The following is a 22,902-nucleotide window of genomic DNA, read 5'->3' as shown; positions in this document are numbered from 1 at the left end:
AACACTTAGAACAGTACTCAATACACCACACAGACACACTTTCTCTCTTAATATGATGGTGGTTTTGTCAACTTGACAGGATCTAGAAACAGCTGGGACAGGAGCCTCTGAGTATGTCTAGGGAAGGTGGGAAGGCCTGCCCACCATGGGTGGCAGCATTTCCTAGCTTGGCGAGTATCAACAGGAGAAAGTGGCGTTTGCAAGACGGCGAGGGTAAAGGGCACCTGCTGGCCAGTCTGGCAACTCAGTGCTATCCCTGGGACTTACACAGGAGGAGAGAACGTGATCCCAAAAGTGGTTTATGACATATGGAGACATGCAACAACCAAACCAAACCAAACCAAGGAGAACGTGAGCTGAGCTGTGTCTATGATGTGACAGGTGCCTTCAAGCTCCCACTCTGACCTCCCTGCCATGGCAGAATGGACCCCTGAGCTTGAGGCAAAGTAAGCCCTTTCTCCCTTAAGTTGCTTTTGTTCTTAGGGGCATTTTCAGTTTAGAGTAAAATTGTTAAAATCAAAAGGCATCAAAGTGAGCCTGAGTGTGGTGGCATATGCCTTTAATCCTAGCATCTGAAGGGCAAAGGCAAGTGCTTTCTCTATGAGTTCGAGGCCAGCTTGGCTACACAGTGAGTTCCTGGATAAAGCTATAGGGGCTATGTAGAGAGAAACACTGTCTCCGAAAACAAACAAACCCACAGTGCTTGTTAGTGACTGCATACAGGATGAGACTGGCCTTAAGCTAAACTGGTTATCTGTGCAGAAAAGGATCCTCCAGTCTGTGTTCATTTCATAAATAATGTATTTTATTTTATTGCATATGGCTATTAAGGAGGGCATCCATGGTCAATACAGACTAAATACAGCAAACTAAACTACTCCAGTTTATTCTCGTCTTCGGCGGCATCACGTGACCCCTATATACAGCATGTACAGCGGAAGACAGCAGGGAGGGTGACTCTCTTTTTTAAACACAATAGCAAGAAATATATTTAACATCTTGATATCCTGAAACAACATGTACCCAAAGAAAACACTGTTTAACTGTTAAAGTTTATATAGCAAAAAATAGTTTAAATTTAAGATTAAGTCAGGCAGGATGTACAAAGACCAATATACAGCATGAATGTGGTGAACATAGCACTTATACATTTTGGTTCCATTCTGTAAACTAAATTAAGGATGGAAATATTGCATATGCCTGCTCTTCTTGAAATGTACAGGATGAGGGCGATTTAGTGTACTCTCGGTTTCGCTTTCTGCTCATGTCAGCTGCGGCAGGGACACGTGCCATCTGTGTCCTGTGGTGACCGCTCCAAGCGTAGAGGGCGTGTCCCATCCGCCTCGGGGTGCTGTGGTCAGCAGAACAGCCCTACTGTCCCTGGGGGATTTAGTTACACAGCCAACCCGGCCGAGTTCCTAGTCCCAACAATAGGCAAAGTTTCAGGAGGTTCTCTCCCATCTCCGTAAAGCACGGCACGCAGCAGAGCAAACTTTCACTCCAGTGCTGGCAGCCTGTACGCCGCTGCCGCCACGCACAACTGCAGGAAAGGAAACCGCGAGATCCTCGCAGGGTGGGGGTCAATTTACATTCAACTTTGTCTTGCAATACAACCTTCTTCTACAAGCTCAGCACAGAAGCAGGAAGACAGCTGCATTGCCATTAAATATATTTTTAAGACATGGAATTTTTTTGGTCGTCCTCTAAAAGCCTCTTCTTACCAATGCATTATTTTATAGTGATATATATCTATATACTTATATATATATATATTCTCCCAAACAAAAACAACAATAAAAAATAAACCAGTAACTCACATTTCCGAGAGTTAGTGTAGCCTCTACGGGACTATGAAGGAGACAGGCACTGGGGAGTGGGGGTCAGGGGAGGCAGGGCCTCCAGTCCTGTGACGGAGCAGCAAGGTGACAGATATTCAGCCGGCAAGCTCAGCCCTTTCTAGGTGACACGTGAACCAGTTCCACAACACTGACATTTCCTGACCACTGAGAACACACCCAGGGTAGTCTCTGTCGAGAACTGCCGACGAGCGAGTGCAGGGAGAAAGGTGGTTTCCTTCTTTGGCCGTTAGTAGTCCAACGGCTGGAATGCCTCCCCTCGTGTTCAGGGCAGCGCTGCTGGCCCACAAAGTAACATTATGTCAGAGATAATATAGCTAAAAAACAAAATTCATCAAACCCCGAACCAGGCCTGAGCTGTGGACATGCCTACATTGAATTTTTGGCTCAAGGAATGCGAGCTAAGATTCACAGGCGGGAGGCTTGTAGAGGGGAGAAAAGGCTTCTGATTTCTGAAGTACTCATATGAACATCTACAGAGAGAAGTCAACAAGCCTGTAAAGGTACAAAGAGAGATCCACCCCTCCCCCCGCCCCCAAATGCGGCTGATGATTTCCAAAAGGAGGCTGCTCCAGTCACATTTAGGAATTATTAGGATTAATCCGTCTTCAGTCCAATCCCATGGAGAACTGCCAGTCCCACACCGGGTTCTGTGTAGGTACACTCTGCAGGGACCTGGACTGGAGTCCACACCTACTCAACAGAGGCGGAGGTCAGCATGTGGTCTGGGTGCACAGCTGCCCTGAACCCTGCCCATCAATCCGGCTTCACCCTGAACTGAGGTAGGACTGTGGTAGCTTTGACTGTAAGCCAGTAAATACCAGATTTGACCACTTTTGTGTGTGTCGTAGTCTCTCCTTGCATGCTGGGGGATTAATCCGATTTGCCAAAATGAAAGATAACAACGAAATGACAAGGACGGCCAGGATTTATGAGGGCCAATGGAAACACCCAATCTCCCGGAGTGCACTCCAGCGCCTCATTTAGTTTACAAACGAAACAAAATGCAACATAAACTGTGTGATGGTGGCAAGTGCTCCCTGTGGAAGCAGGCGAGAGCGGCGCCCTGGCCTCTTGGTTCCTTATCTAATATAGTTCACAGAAGTCTCAGAACGTGGACTTGCTCCTGGTGAAAGGAAAGTGAGCAGCATTGGTTGGAAACATGCTAAGTGTCCTTCGAATGGATTCGGAGATTTCAGTATGGCAGGGACAGAGCCAGCAGCACTTCACTCTGAAAAAAAAAAAGAGAGCAGAAAACCGGTGAGCCATGCTCCAGGGACCACAGTAACCTGGGGAGCTCCCCTAAACCCGTGGGCCTGCATTCGGGATTTGGGTCTTTCCCCTGAAATAAGGTGCTTGGAGAGGCAAGCTCGGGTGGCTGTCCTGGAAGTGGGGCAGCAGGGTGCACACAGGCGTGAGTAACAGCACCCCCCCACACACACACTTTGTCAAGTGCTCCAGCAAATAAGCACAGGCACTAGGCAGGGTTCTCGCCTTCACAGCCACCATCTGTCCCCAACACTGACGATGAAGGACAACTGCTGCCCCCCCAACTAGTCTGCTGGGGGCTGCACTCCCACTATCAGGCTCTGACTCCTCAGCTGAGGAAAGGCTGGGCAGAAATGACATCAAGGACAGTCTGGGGGCCTTACCCGACCCACAGCAAAAGGGCCCAACTTCATGAAGCTCTAAAACTGGGAAGCACTGCGGAAGAAGGTGGGTAAGAGAAAGGGATTGCCTGAGTAGCTCCCCCCCCCCCCATTTTTTTATTCTTATGAAAAGAAGGCCTAATACTGAAGCTAGCTGTCTTTATACCAACGTCCAGAACACCTTTCTCCAGTGTGAATAGGTGGCAAAACCCATGCTGCACATGCTGGCCAGAACCCTGGCCTACCACAGCCAGAATGCTTGCCTGGGGAACATATTTAGAAGGCTGGCCCAGGACTGGGATGGGGGAGGTGGACACCAAAGAACCGGGCCCTGCCCTCACCAGCGCCCCTGCCTTTTCCAGTTCCCAAGGAGAGAAGAGAGAGCTGGGAACGGATCTGGATGCAAGCTAAGATGCATGTGCTCTGGGCCTGCGAACTAAAGTGAGTGTGCCCGCTGTCTCTCTGTGCATATAAGACTGTTACTGGACTGGCTCATGCAGACTACAAGGAAGAGAATAGTTTCCAACACTACCAATCTGACATCCTCAACCTTAAATATTTATAGTTCCTAAGGATGAGAGGCCAGTACACATTTATTTATTCATTACCTATGTCAAATCCACTAGAGGCAACACTGGGATGATTCATTTATGGCCGCTCTGCTCTGCATGTGCCTTAGGAAAGAACTGTCCCCATCATGGTGGTAGGAGAGAAACCCATGAAGGACTCTGCTCTGCACACAGGAGAGATCCACACACCCCTGTCCTGCATTTGGCTGTAACTCATCTGGACAGTGGAGTCACAGGGTTTGAAATGTCCTTGCAATTCTACACCCAACTCCCTGAGCGCAGAGATAACCCTTCAAAGCAGCAAGTGCCTGGAGTCATAAAAAGCAGATAGGCAGCAACAAGGGGAAACTTCAGCAGAGAAACTTCTTCCACTGTAGGAGCTTCCACAGCTTAACCTCATCTTGCTCAGAGGTCACTGATGACATAGGTCACTGATATGTCCCATGTGGGATTTGGTCCCAGGCCAGGACTCCTATGTCCCCGAAGATCAGGTCAAATGAGCCTGTGTTTCCACCTCCAAAGGTTCTGCCCAGATCCCGGGAAAAGAGGAGAGGAGAAAGGACGGAAACGGAGGGAGAGATGGAGGACACACCACTGAAAGAGCGGGAGAAGATTGCCGCAGCAGAGGGCCACGCAGAAGACAAGCAAGTGCCTCTACACCACCCAGATGAGCACCAAACCCAGAGTCTGTCAGCAAAAACTGAGACATATATGCCAGGGGCATCTGGGTCAGGTGAACTAGCCCCTTCCCTCTGCTGGGACATATCAAGAGACTCTGGCTTTGCACACGCTCGACATCAAGGTCGTTCAGAGGCCAGTGTTCTGGATCCCAGGATGCACCTGGGCCAGGGCACCTCTGCCCTGGGGAGCCCAGGCTCCGGGCTCCAGTGTCCCAGGAACTCAGAGCCCCAGCAGGGCACAGAAGAGCAGGTGTGCACCCTGAACCACTAGTGCTGTTTAGATGAATGTTGATTTGCATGACAAAGGAAAACCAGAGGCCACATATTTTGTATTTCTAGGAGCAAATCGAATTAAGACAGAAACAAACCCTTTGGTGAGTTCCCACATCCTTCAAGCCCATCTCAATGCCCGGTTTAGGCTTTTTGTTTTTTTTTTATTTAAACACAGAACTAGCTGGGAAAAGAGACTTTTCAGTTGGAAGAGAAATTCCTAGAAAAAAAAAAAGCCTGATAATTTAGTATCTTCATACTTTGCTAAAAAGCATTAAAAAAAAAAAAAATAAGGTTGGGTGTGATAACAAACCCACCAGAGATTCTAAGAAAAACGGCTCCTTAACCTTTCATCTAACTTGGAAAGAAAATAATTGAAAAGGAAAACATGGATGATTAAGCTCCCTGTGACAACCTGCCTGAGAGGCCTTCTCTTCCGTGAGCTCACACTTCCACTGACAATTAAAATCCTTTCACTTTGAATGCTTACTATTACACAAACTCTCTCCCTTCCAGTCGTAACTTGCTAATGACACAATTGAGCCCAGACGGGAGAAGAGACGATCTAGCGTTCTCAAGGCTGGAGTGAGGAAGAGACACCTGCCCTTTAGTCCTGCTTAATCCTTCAAGGAAGGCAGCCTCCTAATGGCCCAGCCATGGTGTGCACCTCACTTCAAACTTCCTCTACACACCCACAGCTTCGCCCATGGGAACTTGCCAGCTCAGCCTCTCAGCTTTTACAAGCCACAGTTTCAATGGCTGTTTCCTAATGTGGGCCTCGAACTAGCTTCTCCCTAACAGGCCCCCAGCTGCCTGCAGGAACACCAACCAACCAAGCTGTTTTCATCCTCCAGCCCAACCCCCACCCTCCAGACACTTCTGCATCCTAGGGGACCCCTTCTCTCAAACCAGGACACTCCAATCCCAGGGTTGTTAAGGGGGAGGCTCCCTCTGACCGCTAGCAGAGATGTCTGGGGTGAAGTGAGAGTGAGACAATCAGAAGAGCACGCTTGAATCCAGCCTCCTCTTCTGCTTTGCAGCATCTGTTTCGTATTGTTTTGTTTTCTAAGAAATGGTGCGGTGCGTATTCAAAGGCTACGGCACGCTGCTATGCGGCACGCTTGGACAGTGGAAAGGTTACCAGGAATTAACCAGCTCCCTTCCTGCACCTCCTCTAGCTGCAGTTAAAGGTTGCTGGCTTTTAAAACCTCAACAAAACCCACTAATGTAATTGTCATATCCTGTAGACGTCCACAGAGCCATCAGTGCTGTGTGTCAGCTTCTTTGTGTCTGAACCCACTCCCTTCCTCCCCACACGTTACCCAGCCCAAGTCAACCAGGTTTACTGAGCTTTCTGTACATTTAAACTGTTTTGTTTCTTTAAGATTCTATGTATGAGATCATGCAAATTTTTCATTGGCTTTTTATGTAACTCCCTTCAAAGGACATTAAATAGCATGTTAGTGTTTGATCCTGTTTAATGAGGAAGACTAGGTAATGCACATAATGCCTTGGGAAGCCATCTTGCCTGCTGGACTGCATGTGACCATGTCCTGGCCTTCACGTCCTCTGCACTCAGGACAATGCTCCTTAGTCAACCTACATTCAACTAGCTGAAAAACTAAAATAAAAACCTTCCAGTTTATATGCCACTTCTTGGAGAAGAAAAGATAAACAACTTCCAAAAGGAAAACAAAACCTGAAGGCGGTATGATACTGAGGAAGAATACTTTCCATGGCACACACCATGACGGTGCACAGCAGGGGCCAGCCACATCTCTGCAAATAAAGTTTTATTGGATCATGGCCACTGTCACTTACATAGCGCAGCTGTTTCCACCTCAAGCACAGTTGGGTAGCTATGGTAACCAAGCATGAACCTTCACTGTCCAATCCTTCACAGAACCAATGTGAACCAACCCTTCAAGGCAGATGAGCCCACCGACATTTATCAAGGAAGAAGAAGACACAGAGCCATTTGTCAAAATAGCGCCACACATTTTCCACCTGTGTGTTACACCTGAGACCAACTGATACCTCTGGAAATTCTCTGCAAGCTTACGCACTTCAGAAATGCAATACTGCCCGCTAAAGGCCACGCTATCCTCTTACAGACCCTGCGAGTCATAAGACCGAGTGTGAAGCCAGCATCCTTTACAGTGATCCCTCTGCCTTCCTAATGCACAGCACAGCTCAGAATCCATCTGGCCACCACTAAATGCAAGCTTTGCTGATATTTAGCTTCACAAAGAGAAACCGATACGCACCACAGCTGCAATTCACCATGCCCAAATCTTTCTTGCGTCATCTGAAAGTCTGACTTAAAGGGCGAAGCTTCTCCCTCATGGGAATAGTTGATTCAAGAGCCAGCATTAAAATTACAAGCGTCCTGTAAGAAGCTTCATTCTTTCCTCAGATCTAGCACACCTCTGTAGGATGGCTTACACTGGTGTAAAAACTATGTTTTATGTACAATATAAAAATGCTTACAACTGGAGTTATAAAACCTATTTTTTTTTCCTTGTCAAATCGCAGAAAGTAGGATAAATATTCGGAGCAGATTCATGTGCTTCCTTCAACTGATGACCAACCTGCTTATTGCTATGATGGTTAATACTGACTGCCAACTTGATCACAGCAATAATCAGTCACTCAGGGGACAAATGTGACCACCTGTCTCAAACTCCAGCCACGCCTTCCCAAACGATGGCGTGTACTCTCAAACTCTGAGGCAAAATAAACCCGACCGAGTTGCTTTTATCAGGTGTTCCATAGCAGCAGCAGCAGCAAGAAAAGGAACTAAGAACAAAACTCAGCCCAGCCTCTGCCACGGCCCCCACTGTGAGCCACCCCTCAAACACTGCCATTCCCTGGGGGTGGGGGCACAGGAGCCACTAGTTGCAACTATTCCTGCACCCTGAAACCCACACATGTGTGGGAGGCCTCACGGCTACACTCACCAGAGCCAGACACAGGACTGTGGCCACCACACCCACCCCTGAAAACAGGGGTAACCTCTCTCCCCACCTCACCCACCCCCAGAAGTGTCACAGTGAAGCCGTCAAAGGAGACTCTGTACAGAAACCATCCTGACTGCAAGCACAACATCCATGAGTATTGATTTTCTACATCAAGCAGCACATGCTTCGGCATGACTCACACTCTGTGGTCAGACTCCTTCACTTCTCTGAGTATATTCATCCATGCAGGCATGCAGCCACATGCCATGTTTTGAACTACAAAGCCTTCTTCAGACCTGAGCTGCTGGGGAAGGTTGTCTCCTCTGACTGTTTGGGGAGTCACAGCAGTAGGGCATAGGGCACCTGCTGTCACGGTCCCTCCCCCCTCCTAAGATGCATCCAGGACAACAGTGGAAACCCTGCTATGATACCTAGCAGCAGAGGGAACCACTGAGAGGCCCAGTGGAGATGGAGAACTCACGTTGGATGGAGGCAACCCCAGAACCCCCAGAGTGTCTCTACCTCCTACCCTACTCAAACCAGGGCAGGAAAGCCTGGTGCAGACCCCAGTGTGGCATAGCATCCAGCCGCAATGCAGGCTGCCCTGCCCTGCCCCCTGCAGCCCCCACCGCCACACAGTTCAGCCAGTTGCATGGGATCCACAGGGCCTCTTGCAGCCAAAGGCCTGCATGCTTACAAGGAGATCGAAGCGCTCAAGTCCATACGTACTACGCTTCCAAAATGACTACTTCATTTCAGGCAGAGCCTCTAGCAGCCACACACACTAGGGCACTCAGGCCCAGGATGCCTGGGTCAGAGCAGGGGCCAAGGCTCCTTGTGACAGAGGGTGAAAAGGCTGGGCTGAGCACAGTAGGCAAAGCCACACCCCCCACCTTGACAGCTAGACCCAAAGCAAGGACATGTCATCTGCTCTTGTCAATCAGGCCCAGAGGCAGAGGCTAGAGACTGGTAGGTCAATCAGCAAGCCAGCCCCTGTCTGCCAGATATCCTGTGAACTCATGGCTTCACCCAAGTTCTATGCAGCACCTGGAAGCGACAGCCCAAGAGAAGGAAACCCATCAGTATGCAGGCATGGCCGCTCAGGATGAAGGTCTTCAGGGTGGGTGGCTAGACATCCCCCTCTCATTATCAGAGGGCTGGAGGCAGCACACCATCTCAGAGGTCTATCAGATTCTGGAACTCGGTCTACATGACTCACAGAAAGTAATTTTCCCTCAGTTTCCCTTGAAAAGCAGCAGGTTACATTTTGGCTTCTGGAAGGAGTAACAAGCCATGGAGGCGAAACCCAGAAGGATGAGCCTCTTTCCTAGCTCGTCAAGGCAGACAGTTCTTTACACCACCGCCTCTACAGCGACTTGTGAAGTGTAACTTAGCAGACTGAGGCTGACCGGGCCCCAAACGCCAGCAAGCTTTCAAAACTGTGCATGCTGCTGGCCAGAGACATCTGTCGCATGTGCTCTGCACACACAGGCCGAGAGGAGCCCAAGCTCCGTGCCCAGACACGTGCCACTCTCAGCCTCTACAGTGGAGCCCTGCAGTCATGGAAGGCACCTCCCCAAGGAAGCCAGATCTCCACATCCTGAAGAGGGGCTCCGAGGCCACCAGACCCTCCCTTCCAGGTGTGTGTGAATGCCAAGGTTTAGGAGTCTGCCATACCCACTGAGCACCACAGTTCTACTTAGTTGATTTCTGACGCTGTCACACAAAACCTAGCTGCTCTGTGGCTCTCCAATCCTGCTTAATGCTCCAAGCCATTATTTGCATGCCTTAAAGATTTAGTGGAGTCATTTCAGTCTAATTCTAAGATTTCTCACCCACTCGCTTCACCATTTCCCCATCTGCCAGGGACAGACAAGATCCTGAAGAGGGGTAAGGGTAGAGCTGTGGCCCAGGGTGGCCCCACTCAGGGGGAAAAAAAGAGGAGAGGTTCCCTCTGCTTTTCTAACGATTAGAAAGACACAGGACAAACAGGGTCACTGCAGTGACAAAAGTGGCTTCCTGGAATGTGCTCAATTGAAGGGCGGGAGGCACAGGGCCTCAGCTGGGGAGTCCACACATACCACACTTGGAAAAGACTTCACTGTTTGTGATAAAAAGAGCCCCCACACAGCACACCAGAGAGCGTGGCTCTCAGTTTTTACAACTAACTTCACAATTAAGTTCATCCAGAATCTACTTTGGTAAAAAAGCACTGCCTTCTCATACAAACCCACAAAATAACTAAAAAAAGAGGGCAAAAGCCTGATATATTATTAGCCACCCTCTTCCTCTCCTGTGTTTGTCTGTCTTATGTTGGCTCAGAGGCTGGCTTTATTTGCTTAATCTATCCCTGAAGCTGAAGGCACAGAGATAAGTCGCTGCTCTAGACTTCCAGCCACTTTTGATTCCAGGAACAGCAGCGGCTCCCAAGGCGGTACACCACCCCCACGAGGGCAATCACCTATGAACACAAGGGCAGCCCATCTCTAGAGCCAGCTGTCCCCTCGAACACTTTGGACATCTTGAAGAACCAGAACTGAGATAAGGACGATGGGACCTCAACAGGGGCTGCATAATCAATCACACAGCACCCCTGCCCCAGCCCCAATTCCCCTCCCTCAATCCAACCTGCAAGTCAGTGCCCCAAGATGTGATCCAGTCACAGGATGCATGTACCCATCCATCCCTCTTCTCAATCCTCTGGGCCTGTCTCCTCTCCTTCCCTCTTTCATTGATCTATGGACACAATGGCTGAGACTGGTCTGTTAGTGCAGCCAGAGTCCACTCTTTGGTTCTAGAATATTCTGTTTCTAGAAAGTGCTCAACAGATCCATGATGGCAAGACTGAACTTTGAACCCGACTCTCTGGAAACCTGGAGAAGCTTCCATGGTTCTGGTTTGACTGTCCTGTGGAAGTCCCCTCCATCAGCCCACTGCAGCCACATGCTGCTCACGAAGGCAGGCTCCTGGCCCAGGGCTGGAGGGAGAAGGAACCCTACTCCAAGACTCAGACAACATGAACACAGCAATGGCCTGGACACTCAGCCTTCTAATGATCTACTCGTTTTTAACTGTGAGCATCTAATGAACTCTTGGTGCATCTGTCTAAGTATTCTTTTTTATTATTATTTTTATAACCACACTATCCCCAAAGGGGACTGCTTATGTCCAGTTTAATTTGAACGAAATCGGTTTGTCACCATGCAAAAATCCAGCTAAATAATTTTCCCCACAACTTTTTTTTCGAAGGACCTTAAGAACAATAAGACCCAGTGGGACACCTGGTCCTCAGATAACCACCCTGCAACAGCTGATTAGCTACTAACCAGTCCTGAGGCTAATTCTAAGTTGGTGACTTTCCAAATCTACCCATCATTAGTTGAGTTAATGACTCATTTCCTTGGAAGCTGCTAACAGGCTGTGTGGGGTGTATGATATTCCGTGCTTAGGGCACAGACACAGAAGCTGAGAGTATTAACCCAGGCTGCATCACAGGTCAGCAGGGCTGGCTCTGCTCCCAAACAGTGAAGGCTTCAGTGTTGCTAGGGAGCCTCAGCCTTCATGTTCAACTAGGCTAGAAAAATTTCTTCTTACCAACATTCTCCGCTGTTGTGTGAACGATCTTCTCAATGGGCACTTTTATTTTGCTACCTCAAACACATCCTTTTGTCCACACCTAAGCAGTGTCCTAATAGCAGGGGGCTGGCAGGCCCGCCACGCTTGTTCAGCTGTTCCACTAGAGCAGGCTGAGCCCAGGAGGGTAGGCAAGGTGCTCAGATGTTCACCCAAGGCGTGCCAACCTCTAGACCACCGTCCCCAGTGCTTTCCTGATGGTATTTAATGACTACTATACCCAAATGAAATCTGACCTTGAATAAGACACCAGCCTGTGAAAGGACATTGCTGAGGCAGTGGCTCACAGTTCTGTGTCCCCTCATGTACCTCTGGATCCCACCCCCCCACACACACACTGTTCCACACTGAGCTGAAGGGGCTTAATGTACTTGGAAACTGAGTTTGCATCAAGTACCATGCCCTGTGTTCTTTACTTAAAACTTAAAAACTGCTAGAGGAATAAAAATGTCTCATTCCAGACACCTCCAGAGGTCCAGGAAGCAAAGCCTGGACCATAATAGGTTACCTCCAGGAGATAAGCTAGCAAATCCCTAGACAAAACAAAAACAAAAAACAAACAAAACAAAACAAAAAAAAACAAACAAGGGTTATAAAAAAAGGGAGGAGGGGAGGGGAACAAGGGGAGAGGTACTTAGAAATGAACACAATGAAGTTCTTCAAATTGATAGGTGGAAACTGGCTTTACAAAAATTAAAAAGAGGACCTTCCCACAACGTGCATTTTTCCATTCTTCTTCCTTAACTGTTCCCTTTTACTCTGAATAGTGTATGGAGGGAAATGAGAGGGAAATGGGAAATCAACTCACTGCCAAACAAGTGAGACCAGAAACACAGGATCAGCTTGGAAATGCTGAGGCAGAGGGGTGTGGGCCCTGTCCAAGTTGATAACTGAGCAAAAAGAGCCTGGGTAAGGGCCCAAGATGCCAACATCACCCCTTCTTTTTCTTAATGACCTTGCTCAGGCCACCTGGCCCCTATGACCCCTTTAACTTCAAAAACTGAGCCTGAGGCCGGAGAGATGCCTTGGCTCTTAGAGCACTTGCTCCTCCGGAGGATCTGGGTTGAATTCCCAGCACCCACACAGCAGCTAACAACCTTTTGTAAACCCAGTCCCATGGGCTCTGATGCGTTCTTCTGGCCTCCCTGGTCAGCAGGTACAAATGTGGTACACAGACATGAATACAGGCAAAACATCCATACACATAGAAGCTGACTCTGTGTAAGTCACAGGGTGTATAAATGTCACACAACACATGACATTAGACTTACAGAAATAAAACACTACAAAAAAAATGTTCTGCATTTCTCCCAGCTCTACCTTGTGAAATTACCCTTCGGTATTGTGTGGAATACGTTTTTCATTTTTCATTACACCCAATGAGCAGAATTCTTTCAGCATTGCCTTATACTTGGCACATTTATAGACTGCTTTTCTTAATGATTTATTTATTTGTAGTTTATATACATTGGTGTTTTGCCTACATGTACGTCTGCATGAGGGAGTCAGATTCCCTAGAACAAGAGTTAACATACAGTTGTAAGCTGCCATGTGGGTGCTGGGGGTTGAATCTGCGTCCTCCGAAAGAGCAGTCAGTGCTCTTAACTGCTGAGCCATCTCTCCAGCCCCCCTTTCTGGATCGTTAATGATACATTTTGTCCCTGAAGATGGCCTGAGTTAAGTCTACAGAGCAAGTAGAGAGAGTATGTCACACTGATAGATATTAAACAGTGCACTGCGACCATGCAACACAGCTGAGGCGCCTGTAATACCAGCATACAGCTTTTCCCAGGGCGAACTGCGGAGCTTCCACTTAGGCTTCGAAAAAAAACTCAAAGCTTAAATATTACTGTTAATCATAAAGAACCTCTCCTAGCCCTCTAAGGATTAAAAGAATAGACAACCAATATTTTTGAGGTGACTGAATAAAGACTGAATGTGCTCAGAATACATTAGCATTTGAGTCTCAATTAGGAATAAAAAATGGGTATAAAAATACAATATGGGAACACATACAGAAATAGCAGTTCTAAACATGTTTCTGGAAAAGCTGATAATTTAAAAAAATAAATATCGAAAGACTCTGTACTTAAAAGTTCATGCAAAGGTTTATATTTTAAAATATATCATGAATCCAAATGTTTGACCCAATTACAGTAAATGCACAGGAAGTAAATATTTCACAAATATCACTGCATAAATACCACACATGAGAAAGTGGAACAGGGTTTAAATCTTTTGCCTGCACTTTCTAGCACGCCTTTGGACAAAAAACTATGACTGTAAAACAGTATTTTTTTTTCTAGTTTAGCAGGAAAAGAAATTGCAATTATTAAATGGACTGCTTTATCATCCACACACAGCCTGTGCATTTTACCCTGACTTTATTTCAGCATTCTAACACAATGAATTAAATTAAGAAGTAAGACTGCCAAGCCCAGAAGTGTCTGGCACATTCTGCACCCAGCAAGCAGCTCCTGGTGTGCAGCTTGCTTTGCTGTCTAGTCCAACTTTCTTCTGCATGTGTTACTTCAGGGTAGCTCAGTATGAGCTTAGGAAACTACCCCCAAAAGACACTCAAAGACCAGTGGCCACCCCTGACCTCAGAATCTCCCCCCAGAAACATTCTGGTACCTAACCTCCCTGTGCCATCAACCCCAACTACTCTCTTCCCTCTGCGGTCTTTACTGACACATTGAAACCAATGAAAATGAACACAGAGTATTTATTCAGTTTAGATTTGGAAAGCATTACTGTCATAAAACCAGTAGCCAGGTAAGTTACACAACCTTTGAAGCCTGTCACTGTTGAGATTCAGGAAATGTATACTAAAACGGCAACATCAAAATGCTTGGTACTTCTTGAAAACATACACATGGGGCTGGAGATGGCTCGGAGGTGGCTGCTCTTTCAAAGGTCCTGAGTTCAGCTCCCAGCAGCCACATGGTGGCTCACAACCATATACTTTGATCTGGTGCCTTCTTCTGGCATGCAGGTGTACATGCAGACAGAATATTGTACATATAATAACAAAAATCTTAAAAACAAAAAACATACAGTCTATTCATGCTGGTCTGGAGAGACTGCAGAGACTCCACCCCCCACCACAATTCTCTCAGCAAAAAGGCTGAAGCTGGGCTCAGCTCCCCTCTGAGTCAAAGTGGCCCTCATGCTACTTGGCAGTGTAAATGCAAGAATAAAGCTACATTTTCCTTGTTTCCAAGGTGAAGAGAGAACATGCAATTCTGTACTATCTAAGGCCCCCTCCCAAAACAGAACAAAAAGCTGGCCAGCTCGCCAAACCTGATAGCAATGTTACCTGGCTCTTGGAATATGCTTCTAAGAAAAGGTGTTAGTAGAAATCTAACGGAGCGCCTTTATACACAGCTGCTGCTATTAAAATTTATCCTTTGGGGTGAAGAGCAAAGAATCCAGCACATTCCTACCCTACAAACAGATAGCATGGCGTCGAATTCAAAACCTCAGCAGTGACCTGCACTTTAAGTCAACAAACAGAACCGAATCCCTGCTGAACGCTGCTGGCTAATTAAACACGGGAAGTTTAAGGGCTTGGCTGTTAGATGAGAGCTTCCAGCATTACGAGTCAGTTTTTAAAAATGTATATTCTAATTACACATCCTCAGCTTTGTCAACAGCTCTTAATACCTGAAGACATCACAGAGGAGAGTATAAAGTGTACTTTGAAGCCAAGGCAGACAGCAGGCCTGTCTTTCTTAATTGTTCTGCTACTGTGTAATTTGAATCTCTACACTGTTACTTTTTTTATTTTTAAATTCTGGAACAAATCTTTTCTTGTTTTGTTTTGCTACTCTCTTTCACATTGCTCTATGGCTGAACTATCCACCTGGTTTTATTGAATTCTTAAAGGAAGGAGGTGAGGTTTTTAGCGAACCAAGCACAGCTTACAATGGGGGCAGGGAAGCACTTAAGAAGCCACTGTCTCCATCCTCAGACTACTGCCAGTTTGTGTTTTATTTATTAGTTTTTAATTTAAGAGTACTCATTTCCAAAGTGCCTTCATGCTCACATTTCTGACATCACAGAGCTGCTGTTTTCTCAGCACTTCCTCAGGGCTTAGAAAGATCTGGTTTTCACCTCCTCATGACCCAGCAAGGGAAGAATCAACTCCACCAGAAGACGGGTCCGGTCGGTGGCTCCCCAGAGGAGATTAGCAACCAGAACCCTGGCTTCCTGGCCCCTCCCTCCTTCCTTCAGCCACACTGCTTCAGTCAAGGCTTTTCTTTCAATAAAGGAAGCATAACTGGCCACGTGACTTTCATTCACCAAAGCCTGAGTGTTTTCCTTAGCAACTCAGCTGCTTCTTCCTTAGGAGGTGGGAGCTGGCCAGCACGGTCTCATTCCCTAGGCACCAGGCCCAGGTGGCACCCACTGAGACACAAGAGGTCTGCGAGGCCATTGCACTGGGCACGAGGATCAAACACTTCCCAAGGCAGAACTAAATCAGGTATTTTCCACAGTGAAAATCCCTCTATGGAGGAAAACTAAGATTTTTAGGAACCAAACCAATCTAATCCTACAGACAACAATGTACATGATTTTAATAGAACTCATTTTAAAACACAGTCAATCCAATGAATTCTCAGTTCCCAACAAGACAATTCTAACAACTTTCTACACATACACACGTACCTGGCATTTTCCAGATTCTCAGTCAGCTGTATTTAAAAAACCCACCATTTCCAACTCAAGTGCCATCGACTATACAACGTTGCCAGGACTTTTACTTCTGTATCACTTAGGTACCAAATATGACCGAGGTTGAATGAAACCATTCCATGCCTGTGTAACTAACGAGGTCTGTCCAAGGAGACTACGAGCGAGCAGCTTGGATGGACATACATGGGGCACAGCTAAGAGCCTGGGCTGAGCGAGCTTGATAAGAGGGCGGATATTCTCCATTTCAGCTTCAGACTCATGCTTCTAGCCTGGCTTCTACAAACCACTTTCTCAAAGCAGTGCTCTGTAGAGAACTTCAAATCTGTGCCCACCACCAATTTCTACATGCGTGTGAACTGCACACAAGAAGTCCATGTTGGGGTTTTCAGTGGTCCGCTGTGGCTCAACAGACATCAAGGGCCCAGCTCTGTGAGCAGAGACAGCATGCTCACTTCCGCCACTCCGATGCTGCTCTCTGCTCAAGTCAATTTGCCAGAAATCTAATTTCGCACATTTACCTCCCCTTGAACACGTGGCTTTGGCACAATAGATGAACTGTTGTTATCTGTTTTTCCTATAAAAATAGCCCCCTTTAGAAAAGAGTTTAGCATAACAGTTGTGGGACCTGACAAACGGAAACCAAAATGCCCTGTTTGGATTTCACATGCGTGAATCCTGCAGGCTGACAGGAATTTTATCCTGGTGGGAAACCTTCAGCCGGACTAGATGAACCAGGTGTCCAAACAAACTTACCCCCTGCAGGCCAGCATTCTTTCTAACCTCTCTCTGAATGCAGGGGCTATACCGCAGACCCCAAGCCTCTGCGTGTAGACTTCAGCCTGGGGTTCCCAAAGTAGATAACATGGGCCCAACTCTGCATGGCTACCCACCACCTCTACCAGGGTCATGGAAGTGGCCAAGTAAGTGTGTGGGTGAGGCAGACTGACGGACTTGCCCCATTCAGTCACACACACCCGGTTGTGTTTATACGGCCTGTGGCTTAGCTAGCCTCAACTCCCTAGCACTAGAAATTTTGTGCTGTTTAGTAAAACTTTGACAAAGTGACCTTCAGCTGAGAGATTTACCACGGAGGAGACACGCTCTGCCAACTTCCAGTTGATTTAATCAGATGGTGAAGGGCTGTTCTGCAGCTAATTGCTAGAGACTCCTCTTCCTCTGCTCCAGTTTCAATTAGAATAACAAAAGAATTAGCTTCTCAACTATTACCCTAGAATTTGCCAGTATTTGCCCCAAGCTATAAACCTGGATCCAATGAATTAACAGCCCCAAATATACTACACAACACAGTCTGGGTGCAAAAGGCATTCCACTGGACCACTTACTTTAAGAACCTAGAGTGCCCAGGTTCCTGTGAGACAGACCACCACCTTGCTTCCAAAACACACCACTAGCTCCACGGTGGCGCAAAGCCTGTCCTTGGCGGAACCCCACAGAAACACAGACAAGATGAACAACAGCAGAGCTGAGCTCCCTTGCCCACCTTCACACCTCAGCCACTCTGAGGCAGAGAAGGCTTTGCCAGCTGCACAGCAAGCCCATCCGTGCTCATGGGTGTCTGCAGGGGTGAAGAGGCAGTGGTGGGCATCCTCCAGTCCCAAGGTTCCGGAGAAAGACCTGCACATTCATCTTTCATGTGCTTTCTTTAATCCCCGGTCCCGAAACGTGGCTGAGTGTTAGCGCCTGAGGTGCTCTGAGAATCCCAGAACATCCTGTCCCAGTGCCAATCCCCACCCTTCGCCCCACCCAGCCCACAGGGGCCTTCCAGCAACTCTGGAGTTCCACACCTCCCCAGGGCTCTGCCACCGGCATGCCCACAGCAACAGCTCCAGTATTACCTGGGGACTTACTAACAATGCCATCTTGCCAGGTCCCGGACCTGCAGCACCAGAACTCCTGGGAGGTTTACCTGCCTAGCGCCCACAGGCAGGAAACCCTCCAGGAAACTCCCCGCTGTGCTCAGGTGAGAAGAGCTGCCATGGGCTACATAGGCAAAGCCACGCTACTGCCATTTCCCTGTGAAAACTAAGGTGCCTTCGATGGACAGGCCTGTCAGAGTCTACGTGCAAACTTGCAGTGACAGGAACTGCTCCTGCCAGCAGCGTGGAGACTCATGCTCGCTTCAGGAGGGACTCTCAGGCAGCCGTGACCTGGGGCCCAGCCACCCACACAGAACCAGCAGCTGGGGCCTTCGGCACTTTCAACTATGAAGATCTACACAACTTTCCTCTGGAGTGGCAGTTCGGTAGCCTCCACTGAGCCAGCAATGGGAAAGACAGGGCCACAAGGACCCAGGCGAAAGATAGCCCAACCTAAAACAAGGTCAGGGTCTCCCACCCATGAGGAATGGCATTAACTCAACTCAATGTTCTTGACCAGCTCTTTGGAGAAAGACAATGACATGGCAGCCAAGAGGGAGAGGAGCCAGCCAGCATGTTGGCAATTGGGCCAAGAGCCACTAGGAAGGAGTAACATCTAGGCACCCAACATTCCGCCTTGCCTCCCATCCTCAAGGTCAAAGGACCTCACCTTTCACGACCGTGGCTTCCTTCAAGTGATGGGACAAGAAATCGATGCTTGCGTAGGTGCTGGCTGAGGGCAAGGCTCCAGTGCCTGGGCCCCCACACCCTGCGCTGGTGCCAGTGCCTCCGACGCTACCGAGGAGCCCCCCAAGGCTACGGGTCCGGCCCCAGGAGCTCTTGTCTCCTGGCTGTGGGTGCTGTGGCTGGGGCTGCGGCAAGGACCCCTGCTCGCCCCTCACGTCAATGGCGATGTAGTTGAGGCCGTTCTGGAAACCCACAGAGGTCTCTCTGCGCATGGGAGAACTGCTCCCTCCGGGACAGCCAATCAAAGCTCCAGGCTGTCCGGGGTTCCACGGCCTGGCCTGCGGTGCTGAGGGCACAGCCAGTGAGGGCTGTGCCTGTCCTAAGGATGCGGGAGGCTCATCACTTCCTCCCAGGATGCCACTGCCCTCGCTGCTTTTCCTGAGAGAGACGTTCTCCACAGAGGCCGAATTGTGGCGCTTGGAGTTGTGGGCAAAGGACGGGGACACTGGGGTGACTGTGGTGGTAGAGGAGAAGGTCTCTGAACTGTGGCGACGGCGTCCCCCCTGCGGGTCTGCACGGATGACCTTAGCACCCCGGTGGGGGTCTGGGGGCTGGCTGACTTGAAGGAAGGCCTCCACCCCGGACACCTGATCCATGAGGCTCAGCCGCTTCAAGCCCGATGTGGGGCTGGCCACTCGGGCACCTTCTGGCTTTGGGGGAGCCGCAATTGGTTGCGGCGGGGTGGCAGCCACGCCAAAGGCCATCTCGGTATAGTCCCCATTATCCCCAGGTTCCGCGGACGTCGAGGAGCCAGCAGCGGGGCCTTGGGATGTGGCAACCGATGCCGGAGGCAGGCGGTACAGTTCTCCGGGAGCCGGAGGCGGAGGCTGCTGCAGGGAGGAAGGGGAGGCGGAAGGACGTGGGGGCAGCGGCGGGCATGGGGATGAGGCCTCTGGGGAGAGAACGCCATCCATGGCGCCCATTGCGTCCCCACTGCGGGTGCTAGGCTTAGGGGACTTGGGAGAACTGAAGTCCAGGTTCATGTAGTCGGAGAGCGGGGAGCGCTGCCGGCTGTCGCTGCTGGTGCCCGGGGTACCTGAGCCCAGGGACGAAGCAGGACTGCTGGCTGAGAGCAGTGAGGAGGACGAGGCCGCAGAGGCCAGGAGGGGGGGGACAGGCGGAGAGAGGCGGCTGCCCGCCTCGCCAAAGTCAATGTTGATGTACTCGCCAGGGCTCTTGGGCTCTGCGGGTAGAGGGTACTCTTGCATGCTGGGAAGAGTCTGTAGTCCCTCCAGCGACAGGCGGGTGGGCCGCACTGCCCGACAGCGCTGACCCAGGAAGCCTTCGGGGCGGCCACCACTACTGCCACTTGGCCTCATGGGGGAAGGCACTGCGGAGGGATGAGGCTGGGCATGACTGCCTCCGGCTGCCCCAAAGGTGCCAGACCCGGGGACTGCCCGGGGCTCCAGCCTCTCCTCTTCCAAGATGCGCCCCACAGGGGAGCTCATGAGCACATAGGGGTCGCTGTCTCCGCTGCACGAATAGGGGGCCTTGTAGGAGCGGGGCAGGGAGCTGTAGCAGTGGCCGGGGACCCCTTTGAGGCCCTCGCCGCCCGCCCGCAAAGCTGCTGAGAAGAAGTCGGGCGGGGTGCCCGCGGCGCCCGCCTCGCTGGGGGACATGTTGAGGTAGTCCCCGTTGGGGAGCAGCTTCGGGTCTGCGTTCTCCACGGACAGCTTGGCGCCACACCACATCCGCATGTACCCGCTGTCCTCGGGGGAGCTCTCTGCTGGGGAGCTGGCCTTGTAGCCGCCTCCGTTCCCGGGGAAGATCCTGCCAGCCCCTGAAGGGGGTGCTGCTGCCGCTCCGGAGGGGGGCAAGGCCGCCGCCGCCGCGGCCGCCGCAGAGCGCGGCTGAAGAATCTGCTTGGGGGCGGACACACTGGTGGGGCTCATGGGCATGTAGTCGTCGGTCTTGGAGCCGCCGGGGCCGCCGCTCCGCAGGGCTGAGCCGCTCCGCAGGGCTGCGCCAGGCGTCATGGGCATGTAGCCGTCGTCTGCCCCCAGGTTACTGCTGGAACTCTTGTGCGAGCCAGAGCCAATCTCAATGTCCCCATAGTCCTCCGGGTAAGGGTTGTAGGCCCCTTTGGGAGAGGACGCGGGGAAGGGAGGGCAGAGGCGGCCGGAACTGCCGGAGAAGGTGGCCCTCATGAGGGTGTACTCATCCAGGGAGGCAGAGGAAGGCTGGGGCACCTGCCGCTGCCGGGCAGGCGTGGTCAGGGAGTAAGTCCTCTTCCTCAGGCCTCGGTCCAGGTCCTGAGCTCCATCCCCGGAGACCCTCCGGTAAGGGCGGCCACAGTGGCTCAGGGGCCTATCCATGCTCATGTACCCGTAGAGCTCGCCCCCGCCGCTGCCGTCCCGCGCTGGCGGGGTCTCCGCGATTGACTCGGGCGTGTTGCTCCTGTGGCTGCTGAAGGCTCTCAGGTCGCCGGGGCTGGAGCCGTACTCGTCCAGCGACATGAAACCCGGGTCGCTGGGGGAGCCCGAGGCGGAGGCGCTGCCGCTGGACGGGCGCTGGCCTTGGGGGTGGTGCAGCGGATGCGGCAGGTGCGGGTGGGGGCCGGGAGGCAGCGGGTAGGAGGCCGAGCCGTGCCCGCTGCTGGAGGACAGGCTGCCCGGGCTGGTGGCCGCGGGCGGCGAGTGCGCCACGGGCATGGACATGGAGCGGCTGTGCTGCAGAGCGCCCCCTGCCGGCGCCAGAGCCACCTTGCTCGGGCGGCCTCCGCAGCCGCCGCTCAGGGTGTGCGAGCGGCTGAGGGGCGCGCGCACCGGCCCGGGGCTGAGGGGGCTCCCGGCCACCGACATCGGCCTGCCGCCCGCCGGCCCGGCCCCGGCCGCCGCGCCGCCGTCGCCCTCGCTGGCCGTCCGGACCCGGCACGAGGCGCACTTGGCGGCCGGCGGGGTGGCCGCCAGGCTGTCGGTGCGCGAGCGGCGCACCAGGCCGGTCTGGCTCGGGGGTAGGTTGACGAGGTGGTGGTGGCGGCGCGCGCCCGGCACGCTGATGGGATGCGTGGCCGACGAGCCGGACGACTGGCTTTTGCTGCGAGGCCGGAACTCGAAGAGCTCCTTGAGCGCCTTCATGGCCTCCAGGATGGTCTCGTGGATGTTCTGCGCCACCACCGAGTCGTCGGCTTGCATCCACAGCTCGCCGGGGCCCGTGACGGCCGAGCGGCCCACCTCGATGAAGAAGAAGCTGTCCGAGTGGCCGCAGCGGCGGATGTTCATGAGCTGCAGCGTCACCGACGGCTGCTCGCAGTTGAGCTTCACGAAGCCGATGGTGCGCGCCGACAGGCAGAGGCGGTACACCCCGGTCAGGTTCTTGCTCTGGCCCAGGCCCTTGGGCTTCAGGTTCACCTGCCACACCTCGCGGTAGACGGCCGTGGCGGGCGTCACCAGCCCGTAGTTGTCGTCGGAGCCGGCGGCGCCCGCCGAGCCGCCCGGGAGGGAGGCGCTGCAGGAGCCGCCGGTGGCCGCGGCGGCCCCGTCGCCGCAGCGGCCCTCGCTCACCAGGTCGGTGAGCGCGCGGTACCAGCCCTCCTGCTCCTGCTCGTTCTCCGCCGCCACGGCGAAGTACTCGTCCTTGGTGTAGAGGGCGATCAGGTACTTGTGCTTGGCGTCCGCGCGCTTGTTGATGTTCAGGCAGCAGTCAAGCGCGATCACCCGCTTCGGCGCGCCCGCCTTGCTCCTCCACTTCTTCTCGCTCTCGTAGTACTCCAGCCGCGGCGGCAGCGGCGGCGAGCCCCCGGCCCCCGCCGCCTCGTCCCCGCCCGAGCCGGGGCCGCGCAGCACGAAGAAGCGCTTGTGGCCGTGCTTCTGCTTGCGCAGGTAGCCGCACTTGCGCACGCTGTGGTTGTTGTTGTTGTTGTTGAGGTTCGGGCCGTCCCCGCCCGCCGGCGCGGGGGCCCCGGGCAGGGGCGCGCTCGCCATCGCCGCCGCTTCAGGCCGCGACGGCCGGCCGGGATGCGCG

At 51.6% G+C, this 22,902-nt stretch overlaps 1 protein-coding gene across 1 annotated transcript; it reads right to left on the bottom strand.

The window, feature by feature from the left end:
- Window positions 1-787: 787 nt before the first annotated feature.
- Irs2 (insulin receptor substrate 2) lies at window positions 788-22,862 on the bottom strand. Its single transcript, XM_055608472.1, has 2 exons — window positions 18,863-22,862; window positions 788-3,087 (listed from the first exon to the last, which is right to left on the bottom strand). Exons 1-2 carry the CDS (start codon window positions 22,860-22,862, stop codon window positions 3,083-3,085), a joined length of 4,005 nt encoding a protein of 1,334 aa, XP_055464447.1. The 3' UTR covers window positions 788-3,082.
- Between the last annotated feature and the right edge of the window lie 40 nt (window positions 22,863-22,902).

The sequence above is a fragment of the Psammomys obesus genome, unplaced genomic scaffold, assembly GCF_907164565.1.
Source record: "Psammomys obesus unplaced genomic scaffold, mPsaObe1.curated_primary_1811, whole genome shotgun sequence".
NCBI classification, from domain to species: domain Eukaryota; kingdom Metazoa; phylum Chordata; class Mammalia; order Rodentia; family Muridae; genus Psammomys; species Psammomys obesus.
This window is presented reverse-complemented; position numbering and strand designations above follow the sequence as displayed.

What these genes read in the sequence shown, in the direction of transcription:
- Irs2 (XM_055608472.1), bottom strand. Translation starts at nt 22,862, where the DNA reads ATGGCGAGCGCGCCCCTGCCCGGGGCCCCCGCGCCGGCGGGCGGGGAC.